At 36.1% G+C, this 14,703-nt stretch overlaps 1 protein-coding gene across 5 annotated transcripts; it reads left to right on the forward strand.

Annotated features, from left to right (window-relative positions):
• The first annotated feature begins 1,436 nt into the window (after positions 1-1,436).
• LOC106178262 (uncharacterized) lies at positions 1,437-14,031 on the forward strand. 5 transcript variants are annotated; one of them, XM_086995562.1, is made up of 11 exons: positions 1,673-1,966; positions 2,379-2,502; positions 6,073-6,255; positions 6,604-6,718; positions 7,166-7,362; positions 7,875-7,950; positions 8,277-8,356; positions 8,727-8,984; positions 9,802-9,927; positions 10,430-10,591; positions 11,322-14,031. In XM_086995562.1, exons 3-11 carry the CDS (start codon positions 6,102-6,104, stop codon positions 11,381-11,383), a joined length of 1,230 nt encoding a protein of 409 aa, XP_086851688.1. In that variant the 5' UTR covers positions 1,673-1,966; positions 2,379-2,502; positions 6,073-6,101; the 3' UTR covers positions 11,384-14,031. The 5 variants fall into 5 exon arrangements, with proteins under 5 accessions (XP_013417021.2, XP_086851688.1, XP_086851689.1 ...); XM_086995563.1 differs by having other exon boundaries at positions 1,673-1,943; XM_013561567.2 differs by lacking the exons at positions 1,673-1,966; positions 2,379-2,502 and adding an exon at positions 1,437-1,618.
• The last annotated feature ends 672 nt before the right edge of the window (positions 14,032-14,703 follow it).

The following is a 14,703-nucleotide window of genomic DNA, read 5'->3' on the forward strand; positions in this document are numbered from 1 at the left end:
AGCTATGAATCAAATTTAGAAACGGCCTTTTTAATAATTCATGCAAAAATTTATGTGATCATGGACACTAACGTCATTCAAGTTTAGAGAAAGTTGTATTTTTGCTAAAGTCATTCAAGAACAGTACATTTCTAACTAGCTGAAAAGATTATCCCTTTAAAAGAAGTCATGGGTGGGCTTAAAAGCAATTATTGCTTCAATAACCAGAGAATTATATCCGATATAATTCCCTGCTTTAAAGGGATAATAACTCTTTGTATTTGTATGAGATCTATATTTCACAATAAAAACATTGTGAATAACTCAAACACCCCATTTTCAGATCGATCTATCCCTGTGGGGAGTCTCACTAGATTACTGTCAGCTTGGCCAGCTTAAGCGTCTGTCCCGCCTACTAAAAGCCGTAAAGGGGTAATTTACTATGGTGCCCGCTCGGCTGACTGCAATTTAGCGTGAACCCCCAGGGAGTTAGGTCGATCTAAATTTTAATCCCTGGATCGATCTAAATCTCTGGAAATATACCCATAGAAATACATTCTGTTTTACCACAAAAACAGCAGTTAAAGCTATTATTCTGATATCTGAGCTTGTCTTCAGACCACGTGACCTCCATTGATGGCTATACTCTGTTAAAATCTCTTAAGAGATTTTAACAAAAAAACAAACTTTTTAGAAAAAAAACAGGGACTAATTTTAAATGTAAAAATGGATTCATTAACCATTGGTAAGTATGGGAAAATTCTTGTTTACTCCAGGAAAATTCTTTTTTTTTTTTTTTTTTGGGGGGGGGGGGGGGGGGGCGAAACAAAGAGTTATTATCCCTTTAACAAATATCACTACCTGGCAAGGAAAACAAGTCAAACAAGACTATTTCTCATCAATTCTATATAGCACAGTATTTCTTAGGATCAGTGAGACCCTTATCACAAGGGATACTAGGGTGATAAGAAACGAAGGCAAGAATATAATTTCTCCTTTGCGACAGTGATTGCACGTGTAATTTCAACTCCACAAGTCGTCCCTGATACTATACATGTACATGCGCACGCTTAATGACGACTGACTAGTAACTGTGGGATATTTAGGAAATTTAGAAAGTGTTCTTTACCCTGAAATAACTAAAATTACGTCAAACAAGAGACAAATTATAAGCAAGTAACCTTTTTGGGGCACGACTTAAATATTCTAGTTGCCTGAACCTTGGACATAATGACGTCATTATGTCCAAGCCTGAACAGATCCTCCCCCCCCCCCCCCCTCCCCTACTATCTGTCATTGGTAATTTCATTTCATTGGTAATTATCTTAGCTTGAGCAATTAGGCAAGAAGGCACGTCTACTACATATGGGATGTCATGAGCCTGTAATTCCAGAATAAACAACCAGGCAGAAAACACTATATATGGATCAAGCGTAACTGTTACATGACTATTTAAACTCTTTAGCCTCAGCGGGTACCTGCTCTCTGACATGACCCACTGAGGACAGAGGTATTTTGGATACTATTGCACATGCGCGCCAATGATAAAGAATAGACTATTTATCGGCACGCCCTACATTGTTAGACGGTGAGGTAATTGATAACCACCGCGAGACCGAGCTGCGAGATGTCAGTTAATGTGAGTTTTTACTATTAAAATTAATGTATTAGCTGCAGTTTTTAACAAATATCACAACACACTGTTATATTAAAAACATAATGTGAGATTCCTCCGCAGAAGGTTGTAGAAGGTTCTTGAAAGTTCGAGAAGCCTCGATTTGAGTAGGGGAATCCCCCCCAAAGTTTAGAAAACTTTACCGCGGCACAGGAGTAACTTGGCTCATTCTTACGCAATAATATAAAATATCAACAGTATATTTTACGAGCACCAGACAATTTAAAACGTACAGAGACAAACGATTGGCGAACACTGTGAGAAATACAAAGAACAGTCTGATTCGCAGGTGAGTGGCACAACAGTCAACAGGTGGGTGTTTTTAAAACTTTTTTCTTCATGTCTTACTGCGTAGTTTAAGTATGACTAATTACACATGTACTTAACTTCAGGTTAATATTGTATTCAGCTTCGTAAAGAGAATACTTCATGGAACATGAGAAACTCTGAATCTTTGTTTTCATAAAAATCAAGCCTTGAAGCCGTAGATTTAGTGTTAAGATTGAATAAATGAGACGAGGAGATTGGGGCAGTTTGGCCCATTGATCGAGACACTTATAGACTTGCAGATCGAATCAACTAGTTTAGAACAAGTTTAAAAGATTTGCTTCATGCCGTCAGAATGGCCTGAACGGAACATATTCTTCAGAAAACATGTCCAACTAACGATATCTTTATTCAAATACACAAATTAAAAGCTCATTTTGTAAATTTTTGGCTTTAGAAAACGTCCTATTTGCCCGGCCTGGGAGTTAATGAGTCACATGGTCACGTGGTCCGATGACGACAATCGTGCCACCGGAGAACAGAGCGTGCTAAGCTGTCAAACTGAGCTGCATTGTCTACCTGTAAGATGACTTCTCTGGCTTCTGATAAAAGTTTATACTCATTCAAATCTCTTACCCGAGGGGTCTAAATCCTCGTAGGGCTGTGTAAAATCATTTCCCGTCTAGTCAATTCTTTAACAAGCATTTAATTATGGTTATCCCAAGTTGTATAAAACACTGCATTTGAATGAGTTAAGGGTACTGTTGATTACTGCATATGAGGTCCATGTTATTTGTGAAATTCAATAAATTTTATTAAACCGCTGACACTCCGTCTTGCATACTTTTATTAAACTGAGGTAAACAATGCCCGTTACCTTTACAAGTCCTATCTTAATCATCCATCTAACTGGAACTTCCTTTACCTCTTAATTAGACGGTTAAATGACATTCAATTTGTCTTGCTTGTATGGAACACACTCTAAGCTTTACTCCAGTTATCTCAGGTAAAAATCTATCTGTGCGTTAGTTTCAAAGAGCAGCTCCCGTAGACCTGGGGGTACTAGATAAAATCTGAACACCAGGTTTATCGAGGAGTTACACCCCATTTCCATAGATTAGATCGATCTACTTTAGATCGACCTAACTCCCTGGGGGTTCACGCTAAATAGCTGTCAGCCGGGCAGACACGAAAGTTAATTACCTCCTTACAGCTTGTAGTAGGCGGGACGGACATTTAAGTCGGATTATCTGAAAGTAATCTAGTGAGACTCCCCGCGGGGATAGATCGATCTAAAACCTATGGGAATAGAGCCTTAGAGAAAGAAAGGAAGAATTTTTCCTGCACAGCTTCATAGGAATTTTAACACGGACTTGATCCAGCTTAGACCTCCAAACTAACAGGGTGACATGGGCAATTTTCACAAACAAATCATAAAACTATATTTCAGTTAGCCGCCTTTAAAATAAATATACCGTTCTGGGTAAATTAGAATATTTATTAAATCACGAGAATATTTTTGACTTCAATGATGATTTTATTATAAATGGGAATTAAGCTACTATATGAGGTACATTTGCTGTGATTACGCTATCCTTCATGTTTTGCGTAAGTCTACATTTTGCTGTACGTGCTTGTAATTTTTTAAAATCCGTGCGTACAATTTTTGCAGGTCTGGTTACGCCCCTGTTATGAGATGAGAGTCTTAATTTTGCAATTAGTTCCTTAGCTTATTTAAATAGAATTGCAGTGTAAAATTTCAACAAGATGTTGGCGAAATAGCCCTTTACTCTTTGTAGATATTTCCCCCGTCAAAGTTTGTCTAAAATTATCTTTCAATCTTTACTCTTTCAAAGATGGTATAAAGTTATCTGACATATTTTCGTGTTAACTTAATAAGCCAAGTGTCCCCAGTTCATTCCATACTCAATTTTACCCAAGCAAATTTTTTTCTTGGGTAGACCTTTATAGCACGGTGTTATAAGCTTACAAATTTGCAAAAAGTTTTGCGTACAGACGCAGAATTTGCGTTTCAAGTTATAAAATGATCAATCTTTTAAATTATTTAATATTTCAGATGAAATAATCTTCAGAAACAAATCCTCAAGGCATAAACGAATTAGGATTACGAACCATTTTATTACAGCCGTTCCCATTTTTTATGTAATATAACGTTCTTTTTCCTGTTTTTCCTCAACACGTTTTCTTCCACGGAAGTATAGCCTGGGCATACGCATGCTTCAAGATACCCTGAGAGCAATTTCTTTTATTAATGTTCGCGACCGTGTTTGAACTTAATTGTTTAAATATTGATATTTAACGTCATTTACAAATACCAATAAAATAACCATATGAAATAAATAAGATATATTGAAAAATATGAAAGCCCACCAAGACGAGTTTCATACCTGTTATTACCTGGGTTGGGAAGTGCAGCGGTGCATATTTAACAGGTTTGTTGTAAACGAGCTTTTGGTCAACTACAATGCATTTAAAATGCATCAGCAATCAGTAAGTTTGCCAACTGATGACAGTTAATCTGAAAGACTACCAGCTCTTGATATGATCTAAACCACCTGAGGTGACCATGATGCACTTTTTTTTTTTTGAAAGCGTTGTAGCCATTTTTTTATGCTAGAATAGAACGTGAAAATTTTCAAAAGTAATCAGAAATGTTATTTTTAGAACAATTTTTTTTAGTTAAGACTGTTTATGTGATTTCAACATGTCAGATAGACCAATTCAATTGAAAAAAATGTCAGTAGCAGGCCTGTAACCAAAATTTTCAAAGAGGGTTTCCTTTTTTTGAATAAGTCGATCTACATAATACTATTAAGGTTGTTTGAAACTTTGATGATTCAGCTAGAAGAGGCCATTTCCTGGTCAAAAGAGTGTCTTTCAGAACCGTCCCACCCCCTTGAACCCCCCTCCCACCCCCACCCCATGTCCGCAGGCCTAGCTAGTTACATAAATGCCTTAATTATGTTGGTCATGAATACAATCAACTGACTTTTTATGTAGAAAGATCTTCTATTTTACCCTTTTTAACAAGTAGTCCATTAACTGTAGCAGTGATAAACTGAGTAGGGTCCATAGTCCCCCTTTTATCCTGCTTATGATATCAGAGCGTGCATTGTGGAATTATCTTGGGGATTTTTTTTATCACCTGCTTACTAAATGTATAGAACAAAAAAGGGATGGGCAAAGTCACTTTAAATACACATTTAAAACAAGATGATGCATTATATTTTTCTTTTGATATCATGATTCTGTTGTTTTCTTTACTTTTCTTCTGCTGTAATATGGAATGATAGCATTGCTAGTTTTTTCATTTGTTCATGCAATTTTTTATTCTTGAAAGCATTGAATGTTGTTGGATTTTTTATGACAGATACATGTACATTTGCCTTGGTTTTGTGTTTTCTTCTCTTCTTTTATCAATTAAATTTTTATTTCACTCATGAGGTCATCGGCAAAAACATATAATGGACCTGTTCCATGATCATGTCACTAAAGCTATTTTGTTTTAGCTGATTATTAACTTGACAAGTGAATTTAAGTTCCAAACACGTAGGATTTGGAATTTACAGTTTTAGATAAAGCACTTCTTGTTGAACTTGTTTTGGTGACAACCAACTAAGTGATATGCCATGGTGCTTTATTAATCAGTGATATGTTACTATTATGTATTGCAAGTTCATCATGAACTTTGGTCAACAAGTTTTGGAAAGCTAGTATGTTGAAATATAACTGTGACCTTGACATTGTACTGATATTAACAGGAATGATTCAGCAATTTTTCAAATAAATATGTTAAGGTTGCTAACTAAACATGAAAAATTTGCCATTTTTTTCACAAGATTCCTTCATTCATTCAGTTATTTATTTATTTATTTATTTATTTATTTATTTATTTATTTATTTATTTATTTATTTAATCAGATGTTTTTTTAATGGGGGGGGGGGGGGGGGGGGGGGAGCTCCAGAAGGCTGATAATACAGTTCAGGCCATTGTGATTGGATAGGATGATAATTGTTATGTGGTATTCTCCCCACCCTCCCCCCTCCCATTAAAATCAGACTTCTTATAGGCACAGATTTGTTAGTGACTTTTATGTATGATTTTGTATCTTGGCCATTTTCTTTTCCAGAAACAAGGATAATTATAGAAGGCAAAATAATGTCAATGAGGTTGATGATCCTTCTTCTGGCTGTAATGGCTACACCAGAACTGGTCCTGGAGGCGTCTGCTGTTCCTGTCCCCGAGTTCGTTTGGGTTGAAAATCCAGATTACAACCAAAAAGTGTATTGCAGGAATATAATTTGTTACCCTGGTAAGTCATCATGTTTTTTTTTAAATTTATTTACTCATAATGTTTTACTGTATTTTATTTTTATTTCTTTCAATGATTTATATCGATTTATTTAAGAACTTGGATGTAGTGTTTGGTCATTATACTGTGCTCGCTTAAAAATATTTCAGAGAAGTCGAGTAAATGCGATACCTTTTGCTTCAAACTCTATGATTACACTTGTTGGTATTATACAGCCCAAATTTGAAAATAAGCATGATCCTTGTATTCTTCATAGTATTTTAAATATAATAATAATAATAATAGTTATGATTATAATAATAATAATAATAATAGTTATTATTACTTAATTTGAATTTGTGTTTTTAGGACAGGAAGCAGTACCATGTAAGCCATGGGACAAATACTCATCCACTTGTAGAGACTGTAAGAATGGGACTTACCAGACATCAACAAATGATTTGCTGAACAATTGCTCACCAAAGTAGGTTGATGTAAAGAACAGTAAAAACTTGAAAATTTCGTCACTTAAAAATTAATTAATATCTTGAAATGCTTGACCATACTAGGTGACAAAAATGTCAGATTTATCAAGAGGTCCATTTTCAAGTTTGACAAAATTTCAGAAGTGAAAAATTTTATGACAGCAGAGAATCGTCTTCTAGCAAAATTTTCAAGACAGACTAAATTTGCAAGTTTATACCATATGCAGGGATGGGAAAGCTCTGTCATCTCTCTTTCCCTGCTAGCATTTTGATATGAAAGGAATGTGTCACTTGATAAACTGATGACAATTTGGTGATCAGAATTACATAGACTGACTGATATGCATGAGTAATGTTTTGGCATACTTAAAAAAGAAAAGTTTATTTTTTAAACATTTTTTTAACATTTATAGTTTGATGTAATAATTGTATTCATTGTCTTGTAGGAGGATCTGCAGTGACCAGCCGGAGTCTGCGTACCACTGCACAGAGTATGAATCCTGGGGTTCCACTACAGAGGACGCCACGTGTCGATGTCTGGAAGGCTGCTATGAGGACAATAATGCCCGTGCTTGTCTACGAGCACCTGATGTCCCCACCACCAAGAAAGTGTGCCCCCTGGGGAGAATTGCAGATGGGAAAGGTATGTTTCCCTTCCTCTTTCTCTCTCTCTCTCTCTCTCTCTCTCTCTCTCTCTCTCTCTCTCTCTCTCATGTTTTACCTAAACTTTTAAAGGTCAGTGCATTATTATCTAATATAGAATTACTTTAATACAGATTACTGAATAAATAAGACGGGAAGCCATGATGAAGGGTCTGAAACAACGCGCCAGGCACTACTTTATTGTTCATATTCATGCGCATAACAATGTGCGGCTTGACATATAGTACACAAATACATATAGCATAGTACATACAGTAGAGTAAACAGTTCTACTTAACTACATACTGTTACAATTACAGCATGCATGTAGTGTAAATAATAGTTTCTTCACATTATTCAGATTTTATTGGGTAAGGGGGGTATCTTTAAGGGTTCATCTTTAATTGAATTTGATATTTTCTATTGTAAAACCTAAACTTTCTTATATACAAAATGCCTGAGCAGTACATGAACATTGGCATGAGAATTTTAATGACAATTTCCCTCCACAAGGTGACTGCTCAGATTGTCAAGACGGCTGGTTTTCCAAGACAGGCCTCTCTGATGTCCCTTGTCAAGAGCACACCAAGTAAGTTTTGTCAGTCGATATGTAGTGGTTCCTTTGTGCTGCTTCAAAATTTGATGAAAGAATTACATGATTCAATTGCATTCCATTCCTAGTATTCACCCGGTATTACTTTGTTTGCATGCTTTGATATTTCATTTGGTTCAAAATTGGAAATATTTTGGTCAAGTGAGCTTGTATAAAACTGGTAGTATATGCACAGGATCTTAAAATTGACAACATTCAGTGTCACTGATGATTTTTTTAATGCCATTGAAAGTCTTATATATACCTATTAGAAATCCATCTTGAAATTCTGTTAATTCTATGTAACTGTTTTAACATTTCAGCTGTACGTCTTTGGGAAAATGTGTAATCCAGAGAGGCAACAGTACTGCAGATAATGAGTGTTCTGTCAAAACAGTATCTGGTAGGTCAATTAAGGCACTGGTGGAGGCTCTACTCTGCTGGGTTGTGCATAAATGTTTGGTCACAGTTTCAGTAACTAGAAACAACGATTACATTTATTTTGTTAAGCATTTCTACTTTATTTGTTAATACTGTACAGTTGTTTAGCTTTATATGTTTTTTGTGAATGTGTGAATTAAAACTTTTTTTAAGTAATTTGTTTTAATATTTATCTGTAAAATTTTGATGATTTTGACATGGAAAAGTTTTTTATTTGTTTTGTTCTGTTTTACTTTGTTAGCATATACTGTAGATTTTTTCATGGTAAGATAATTCTTGTAAAATTGTTATTTCTACCATTTTTACTACTATAACACTCTGTTTTATTTTAGATCCCTCAAGCTGTGGACAGACCCCTGATGAGATCCCTGCTATACCAATTGCTAAGGATGATGGGATATCAGTAGGAGGATGGGTCGGCATTGCCATTGCCATTGCAGTATTTACCTTTGCTGTACTTGGTGTTTGCTACTGTATGCACAAGTTTGAAAAGGGTTGCTTCAAACACTCTCCTCCAAGTTGCCTCACTTCTGAAGACATTGGCTCAAGGGAGGACTTTGTAGATGGAGACTATGCTTTTCAGAATGAAGGTATGTGTTAAAGCTGTCAGAATGTTTTAGTTCTGCACGGCATGGGGGGGGGGGTGATGTTCACTTGCACTAACATGAGCCTTCTGTACAATGAGAGAGAGAGAGAGAGAGAGAGAGAGAGAGAGAAAGCAGGCCCGTAGCCAGCAATTTCAAAGGGGGGGGTTCTTTTTCTAAAAAAGTGAACCTTTTACCATATAATCCCAATGTACACTGTACCTAGGTCAAATTTTATCCAGAGTGGACCTTTTTCCACCAAAAAGGGGGGTTTGAACCCCCCGAACCCCCCCTGGCTACGGGCCTGGAAAGAGAGAGAGAGAGGCCTCTGTTGGGGCTGGCTGTTGGTTGAACTTGTATCTAGGACACACCTGACAGGAGTCATAAAATTTATAAGCACCTGGTAGGAATTGATAGGCAACTGAAGTCGCCTATTATTAAAATTTTTTTTTTCATGAAATAAGAAAACTTTTTATTTCATGGTGTGCTGACACTTTGATTTTTGAATGTTGCTTTTTTCTTATCAAAGAAGTTTTCAATGCAACGTGAACAATTAATGTGCCATTATAGTATTAACAAAAATATGCTGGTTCAAATTATAATAATAATAATAATTATTATTATTATTATTATTATTATTATATATGTTTCATTTTTGGTATCTTCAGTTATTTCTGATCACCCGTACTTGCAGAGGCTGATGGTATAATACATGTGTTTTTGAAAATATAGATACTTGTATGCACAAAGTTGAAATGGACAGACAAGATACCCATTGCATGCATTTGTAATCCTAATGATCTCACTGTCATTTATTTTTTAGTGCTTAGAGAGGTTTTCGAACTCCTAGAAAAAGAGATACCAGAGTGCTGGGAGGAACTTATAGGACATCTTTGGCCAAATGATAAAGTGGAAACCATTCGTGCTTCAGTTTTTAATGACATGGGAGGTGAGTAATTTATAATAAATTGATAATAATAATAATTTATAGAGCACTGAAATGTTTTTATAATAAAAAAGGCTCTCTGGCTACTAAATATGACTCCACACTTGCCATCCTTGCCTCCTACTGATATCCCATCATCCTTAGCAATTGGTATAGCAGGGATCTCATCAGGGGTCTGTCCACAGCTTGAGGGATCCTTGCAACTGTGGAGCCGTGATTTAATCTGATCAGTGCACCTGTGGAGACCATCAGCGGACTAGTTGGCTCTTCTTTCATGTAGAGTCTGCCATATTTGATCTGTGGATCAGTAGATCCTTGGATCTTTTGTTCTTTAAGGGATTAAGGTGTCTTTACTGTGCCAGGTTCGTGTATTGAAGTTGACATGGGTGTATGGGGGTAGGATAGGATGTTGTGATGTAATGAATTACGGTCTGATTTTTTGTCATACGAACAAACCCATTTTGTGGTAACTTAGATTTTTTTCTTTTATTTTTTCATAATTTAGAGAAATCAAGCACTCTGAGGCAGAAAATGAACTGTGTGCTACACTTGTGGAAGCAACGGAATGCCGAGCAGGCCACTGTGAAAGTTTTAGAGAAGGCGGTGAAGAAAATTAGCAGCAACAAAGTCAAGGCAGTGGTTGAGAGGATTCATGATGTTGTTAAAAGTTTGTATATTATATTTCTTTATTATTTTTCAAAATGAAATGAATTATTGCTTCTACCCAAAAGGTTCTATTTTTGGTTGGTTTGTCTGTTAGCTAGCAACATTATGCAAAGAGTTATGAATGGGTTTTTGATGTAATTTTCAAAATAACACCCCATTTCCATAGATTTTTAGATCACTCTATCCCTGTGGGGAGTCTCACTAGATTACTGTCAGCTTGGCTGGCTTAAGCATCTGTCCGGCCAACTAAAAGCTGTAAGGGGGTAATTAACTATGGTGCTCGCTCGTCTGACTGCAATTTAGCATGAACCCCCAGGGAGTTAGGTTGATCTAAATTTTAATCCCTGGATCGATCTAAATCTCTGGAAATACACCCTAAGTCAGAAATTGGCTATCAGGAGAATCAGTTGTAGATTTTAGTAATTAACCAATTACTCATCTTTTCAATGGGCAAAAATGATCACACTTTAAGGTGCACGATTTTATAATCACAAAAATCATATTTCTGTATGTGATTTGTGGTGCTTTTACTGCATAGAATAGAACTACAGAGTACCCTGCTTTTTAATTTTGTTGCTAACACTAAATAGGGATATTCTAATTTCAGAAAATTATGACCTAAAAAAACAAGGTATCATTAAAAGAAAATGCAAAAAGCTCACAATTTTCCCCCATATGAAAAAAGATGTTTTTCGGAAGCAATTTATGAATTCATATTCATTTATTTGTAGAGGTCAGGAGTTTAAGAGATGGGGACCAACCAGAGAGCTCCTCTGTTGAGATCCAGCTGTGACCAAGGTGAAGGTCATGGACTTGACAATTTAGACAATGACAGAAGCCAGGATGAGAGGGACCCAGGACCAGAAGTAATTGTAGATGTCGCTGAAGTTCACTATAGCAACAGACCTTCAAGTCAGTGCGAAGGATGTTTAGGTTTGGAACATCTCCAGCGATCAAGTTCAGAACACAGCATGAACAGATTTGCCTCACAACCATATCTATCACCCCTCCGCCACTCTGTCTCTGAGCCCAACAACGAACAGGAAATGAAACTTTGCGAAATGAGGGCGACTCAGCTCAAACATCTGGCATTGATCTCTCTTTCAAATCCTTAAATGTTAGTTCTACAGATGTGGCAATGGTACAGGATTAGTAGCCAGTCGTGATAGTCTAGGTTCACTAAGTGTAGATTCTTAAAATTTTGTATTCTGTATTATGTCAAAAGGGGGTAGCCTTGAAAGGTCAAGCAAAGAAGTCACAACAGGAAATTTTTTTAATATCCCCTCCCCCCCCCCCCAAAAAAAGAAGACATTAAAAAGATTTTTAAAGATTTAAAAGAGATTAAGAAAAATAAAAAGATTTTTTAAAGATTAAAAAAAAAAGATTTAAAAATATTATAAAGGTATGAAAGATAAAAACTAATATTAATTATTTCTTAACCAAAATATGATATCTTGTAGAGTGATAGTCTGATGTTTTTAAGGTATTTTAATGCTGGAGATGAAGAGGACCTGAGAGTGTACATAATATAATTAAGAATTATTTGTATGATTAACCTAAATGCACAGTTACTTAGAGTATATACCCAAAGGGGCCATTCAGGATAGATGATCCGAGTACTAACTGTACTTGGATTATCTATTCTGAATGGCCCCAAAATGCTCATAGGTGTAAGTACTACCAATGTTTAGACATATGCATAGACAGTTATTTTTTATCATCGAAAAGTTCATTTTTGTTATTCATTGTTATTGATGCAAACTTAAGATGCACTTGGAAATATGCAGCAAATAATTCTTGCAACTTTTTGCAAACTTCCTGAGATGTTTGCCTCAAACTGTATAGCAAATTTATTTATTAGAAGCAGTGATTAGATACATAATGGTTTGCTAAAGCAGTTCTATTTAATAAGCCTGAGATAGAGTATGTAATAACTTGGATATTTTCCCTTATGTCATTTTTGTCACAGAAAGTGCTTGTATTAATGGGCATTGTTTTTTGGGAAACTTCTGTGTGTTAAAAGAATTAAGAGTGTCTTAGGGAAGTGAAGAATGGTGTTTGATATTAATTTTTTTTTAGACAAACAATGAGCGCATTCAGGACAGATGATCCTCAGACCAATTGATCCACGGACTAAACATGGCCAATCCCACTTAGAAGCAAGCCAACTAATCCCCTAATGGTCTCCCTGCCTCCACTTCTGCCATTAAAGAGCTTAATTTTTGGCTACGCTATTAAATTGCTAGGCCCCTGCACGGACAGTGTATTTGGAGGTGGGGAGACCAGTCAGCCTTGTTTTTAAGTGGGTCAGCCATTTTTGATCCGTGGATCTGTTAGTCCGCGGATTAACTTGTTCTGAATGTACTCAGTGACAAGGCGAAAAAAAAAAATTATGAGACAGAAATTGAGTAGAATACAGAAAAGCTGATATTACACAAGATTGTTGGAAACAAGAGAAAGCTTGTAACTATCCATGGAGACTGATAGTGTCATTGGAAATGAGCCAGTGGTTGATTTTTTTGTGTCCAAGTTAGAAGCATGTATAAACAGACAATTTCGCACATCAAACACGGTGGTATTCTTGCCAAATGCTGGTCTGTGTTATTGACATACAGACCTTTCCAGATGTCACATCACAATCATGGAATCGGTGACATCACATATGACGTGAATGCAGGGAGCTCTTTAGCTGAGCTTACCATTTAAGGTTGTTTGCAATGGGAATGAGGAAGGATTTCCAAAACCTGGTGGGTTTTCAAGGTCAAAATTGTGGGTACAAGGTTTGTTATGAGATTGAGAGCTAGTAAGAAAGTTGGAGGTTTTACCCTTTGAAAACCCACCAGGCTTTCAAGCCCCTTCCTCACTCCAACTGCAAAGCAGTTTAAATGGCAACCTCAGCCTAAAAGCTCTCTGCATTCCCGGTCACATGTAATGAGACCCCATGATTGTTCTATCATATCCGGAAAGGTCTATAAAATGAGCTTTGCTGGTGAACCGAAACCGAATGCCTGCTCAAAGCTGGCAAATGATTTCACCAAAAGAAGTTCATTCTGTTTGCAATGACAGAGCAGCATTTGGAGAAGAATGACTTGTAATTTTTTTTTACTTCCCTAAGACACATTATACTATATAAAACTTTCTTTTAGGCTCAAATGAATAAAACAAGGTTTAAAACTCAGTTTTACATATCTGAGCCTAAACTCTACTTGTATATTTGTACATATGGTAATTTTGCTGTGGTTTAAGTAAAAGTGTTTATTGAAAGAAAATAAAACAGTTGCCTGATGAACGTCACAGTGGAAGGTCGTGGAAATTAAGTTATAATGAAAACAATGCCGTCTAATAATTGAATGTGAATTTTTCTGATGTATAACAGCATGTCTTGTTGTGTGTAAGATGTGGATGATCCTGTATAGTAATAAAGTTTTCTTTAGATGTGCAGCAGCAGTTCTTTTGTTGTAATTAATATAATTTTTCTTTCTTCGCCTGACTGGGTTGCCGTACACCACAAGTAACAAATGCTTTTATGTCTCCTTGATCTAAGCCGACTCGAATAATATGACATACTGGTACCTATTAAGAGAATAGATCAAACTCAAGCATGATGTACGAAGTTTAGTCGATAACGTCGTATTTATTATATTATAATGAAGCTGATTAGTGATAAACATTGAATAGTGTTGATAAATGATATTAACGTAATATGTACGCCTGGAATATCTACCTAAAATGTAATTTCCAAACAAATAGTGCACACATTTCAATTTTTTGGGCTGCACTCCCTATAAAATTATATACAATAACCCCTTGGGCTATGAATTTTTCACGCGTCTCGGAAATGTCACAAAGAAAAATTACATAGATCTACGTAAGGGTCAATTATGTGAAAAATAAATTTTCATGCAACAGATAAATTCTGGAAAAGGGTAAGGGGTTCCAGTTATGATGAGTACACTGTAGTGTGGATATGATGACTATTAAGTCACTGACCATATACCTTGAGAGTTCCCGCCCCGCGAGTATTCGATCTCCACCAGAGGCCAGTTGACATAAATTCTAAAACACCGTGCAAAAATTCACCAAGTAGAGAAATGTGCTAGTGCACATAAGTAG

The sequence above is a fragment of the Lingula anatina genome, chromosome 9 (assembly GCF_051362555.1).
Source record: "Lingula anatina isolate TDL-2025a chromosome 9, LinAna3.0, whole genome shotgun sequence".
In the NCBI taxonomy this organism is placed as follows: Eukaryota; Metazoa; Brachiopoda; class Lingulata; order Lingulida; family Lingulidae; genus Lingula; species Lingula anatina.